The 3,602-nt window shown below is 38.3% G+C and overlaps 1 protein-coding gene across 1 annotated transcript; it reads right to left on the bottom strand.

The window, feature by feature from the left end:
• Window positions 1-217: 217 nt before the first annotated feature.
• LOC113663215 (kinesin-like protein KIF2C) lies at window positions 218-2,248 on the bottom strand. The gene is made up of 3 exons (XM_047816425.1): window positions 2,115-2,248; window positions 1,710-1,845; window positions 218-1,385 (listed from the first exon to the last, which is right to left on the bottom strand). Exons 1-3 carry the CDS (start codon window positions 2,147-2,149, stop codon window positions 1,311-1,313), a joined length of 246 nt encoding a protein of 81 aa, XP_047672381.1. The 5' UTR covers window positions 2,150-2,248; the 3' UTR covers window positions 218-1,310.
• Between the last annotated feature and the right edge of the window lie 1,354 nt (window positions 2,249-3,602).

The following is a 3,602-nucleotide window of genomic DNA, read 5'->3' as shown; positions in this document are numbered from 1 at the left end:
TATTTATTATTATTGCACCGGACACGAGCGACACAACAAAATATAATATTATATATAATTCTGGAGCTCAGACCGTATTGGCACCATATTCATATTATTTTTGTCACGGGGCTTTATGTCATTTCAGAACTTGTTGTTTTCCCATATATTTGATTGATGCACGATAATAAACTACATACTCGCTTAACAGCAACGTGTCTGTATAATATTCTATATATTCAGTTAATGGACACATTCGTGTCTAACTCACATCTCCTAACATTTTATTATCTTTCCCTCCTCGCGCCTCATGGGTAATAAAGTCCCTACCATTACACCTCCTCCTTTTAGCTAAGTAATGCCTCTTTTCTTCAACAACATATATTGACATTTTCTTTTTCAAAGAACACATTATAACCTTATCTTAACACAATATAACAGTCCCATTCTCAAAACTAAATTATAATATTCAACCTATATTAACTCAACACATTAACATTTCCCGTTTATCTTTCTCACTTTTTTCAACAACACTCTCATTCATCCATCTGTCCTTGCGTTTAGTCCCTTACTCAGTTGAACTCTAAATTCAGTCTTTCTAGGGCTTTGTAATAAACCCTGCCTGCTCTAGAAACGCCTCCAATGGGACGAAGGTGTTTTCTGTTTGTCCGCAGTACCCCGCTATCAGTCCCAATAATGTACGATCTTGGGGTCTGAGCAGGTTTGTACACAGTTCCATAGATCTTCTCTGTGGCAAGAAACACCTTTTGATCTTTCTGCAGGGGGGCAAGGAGTGAGATTTTTGGTGATGATTGTAGTACATCGCCTGGCGTTTTCTTGCGTCCTCTTGTTGTTTTCTTGACTGTATCTTTTCTGCACCTTCTGGTTTTTATCTTCAAGTACACGCAGCTTTTCCGTATTGTTCGGCAAGTCAAAGACCTGAAAACATGAGTTTAATAATAATAACCTTTATTTTCTATAGTTGCTTTAAAAGAACATCCTGTAATGTTCAAAAGAACATTAATAATTAAAAAAAAATCAGCTAAAGGACATTTGCAGTTTAGGAATTAAAGCCTTAGGAAATTATAATAAGGTTTGGGCAAAAAAAGGGGAATTTGCCACAGATCCACCCAGCAGACATTATCATGTGCTCATGTCCAGGACCCCGAACTTATAACACCACTCTTATAACACCAGCTAAAGACAATAGTGCATAGGGAGATACCCGATATTAGCACAGTTAGCAGGAATGCACAGCGAGACACATGACCATCTAATGATCAAGCTGACAAAGATTAAGACGGCCCATCTCATATCCAAAAGCGAGAGTCTCAGAGCACCTCAGTGAGCTTACTCGTCTGGAAAGGGATGTGTTCTCTGTTCTGCCCAAGGGATTGAATGCGTTCCTGGGAATCAGATACATTCACATGGCATCAGCAATAAGACACAGCAGGACCATAACATTGTATAATAGTTTACAATAATAATGACTTGGCTCACTACAAAGCTTAATCAGAACTGAATTAACTTTATTTTTTTATTCTGATTAAAAATAAATTTCCCATGCAATTCTATACATTAATATATCATTCATAGTACTTTGCATTACAGCGCAGCAGTAAATGACACATTTGGTGCCTAGATGAGCTTACTGGAAAACCATACAGTGCCCTCAATGCTAGAAGACTGCGATTTATCTTTGCCATAGTCTGCCAGTCTTCGCTGCTTACATCTGTGGCTCGCTCATCCCCTGCCAGGTCCACCAGCGAGAACTTCACATGAAGCATTTTATTTTGCCTTAAAATAATCTGCAGGATGGCGTGGGAACGGGACAAGTGGGCATTTGCAAATTTTGGGCCAGATGTTCTAGAGCAGAGGTGAAAACAAATCATCCAATCAATTAAAGTGCATTTTTCCAGTTACACACAACTTGATTCATAAAGACTGTTCATATGTTCATAGAAATCTGCTCCATCCTCAGACAACAGTGCACATCATTAACTGGTCGATAGTTGCAAGAGTTACTCGTTCCACAGATACAGAATCAAGCTGTGCAGCTGGAAACACTGAGTATTTAATTAGATGCTTTTAGACATTTGATAGCATTTTGCACTACTATGTCTGAAAAAGCTTACCTGCGTTCACTCCCCTGCTCAATCATCCTGATCATATCGTCAGCAGATGATACAGGAATTTCCTGCAGGCCAACAACCCGTACCTTTTGGTTTTTATCTTCAAGTACACACAGCTTTTTCAGCAAGTCAAAGACCTGAAAACATTGGGGGGGGGGGGGGGGGGGGGGGCGAAGATGCACACGATGAGGCAGGTGATCTCAAAAGGGCTCATGGCGATCTGAAAGGGACACCAAAAAAAAAACCGTGGTGCTGTGTTTATATCCTACTTTAATATTTTTACAGCTGTTGCAGCCATGTTTTTTTGTTGCTCAGTGACAAAAGATGATAAAAATCTGTAAACTATTTTTTAAAAAATAGATTAACCTTTAATTGACATTTATTTGAAATATCAGAAATTAAGTTCCTAAATGAACAGCCAAAGTATATTTGGTTAGTATTTAAACAAATGAACCATATGCATTATATCAAAGTGAGCTTACTGGAAAACCATACAGTGCCCTCAATGCTAGAAGACTGCGATTGATCTTTGCCATAGTCTGCCAGTCATCGCTGCTTACATCTGTGGTTCGCTCATCCCCTGCCAGGTCCACCAGCGAGAACTTCCCATGAAGCATTTTATTTCTTAATTATTTCTTTCATTAACATTTCTTCCCATTATCAGTTTGCCCACATACAAAACATGTTGCAGTTCCACCCTCAAATATAATCTGCACCAGAGGTTTTGCAGTGAAACTGAGAACGGAACAGACCGTCTATCAGCCATTACAGGTGGCATCTCTATAATTACAGATAACTGCAGGAAAAAAACACCTAGTTACCTGTACACCAAATCATTGCTGGCATCTTCGTTGAAAACGTAATTAAAATAGAAGTGCCAGTTTTCAAGGCACATGGTGTGATCGACCTTCTCTTTAGGATTATGGAAAATGAGGCCGCCATTTCCATTTATCGTCACCGCATCTGTATCTTTTGTCGCCATTTCTGAGGAAATGCAGTCAGATAAAAAAAAAAGAACAAAACCACACACAACTGAATCCAAAATAAAAAACATTTTAAATAAATGGATTATTTTACAGGTCCTTTATAGCTATTCTTAGAGAAAACATTTTGACATTCTACCTTTTTTATTCTGTGGTCGCTTGAAAACACACACAGATTCTGGGGAGTTCAACCTTAAACAAATTTATTTAAAATTAAAAATTAAAATTAAAGTGCATTTTCCCAGTTACACACAACTTGATTCATAATGACTGTTCATATGTTCATAGGAATCTGCTCCATCCTCAGACAACAGTGCGCATCATTAACTGGTCGATAGTTGCAACAGTTACTCGTTCCACAGATACAGGATCAAGCTGTGCAGCTGGAAACATTGAGTATTTAATTAGATGCTTTTAGACATTTAATAGCATTTCTGTCTGAAAAAGCTTACCTGCGTTCACTCAATCATCCTGATCACATCGTCAGCAGATGATACAGGAATTTCCT

Source organism: Tachysurus fulvidraco, chromosome 1, assembly GCF_022655615.1.
Source record: "Tachysurus fulvidraco isolate hzauxx_2018 chromosome 1, HZAU_PFXX_2.0, whole genome shotgun sequence".
NCBI lineage: Eukaryota > Metazoa > Chordata > Actinopteri > Siluriformes > Bagridae > Tachysurus > Tachysurus fulvidraco.
Note: the sequence above shows the minus strand (reverse complement) of the source record. Positions and strands in the feature narration are given on the sequence as shown.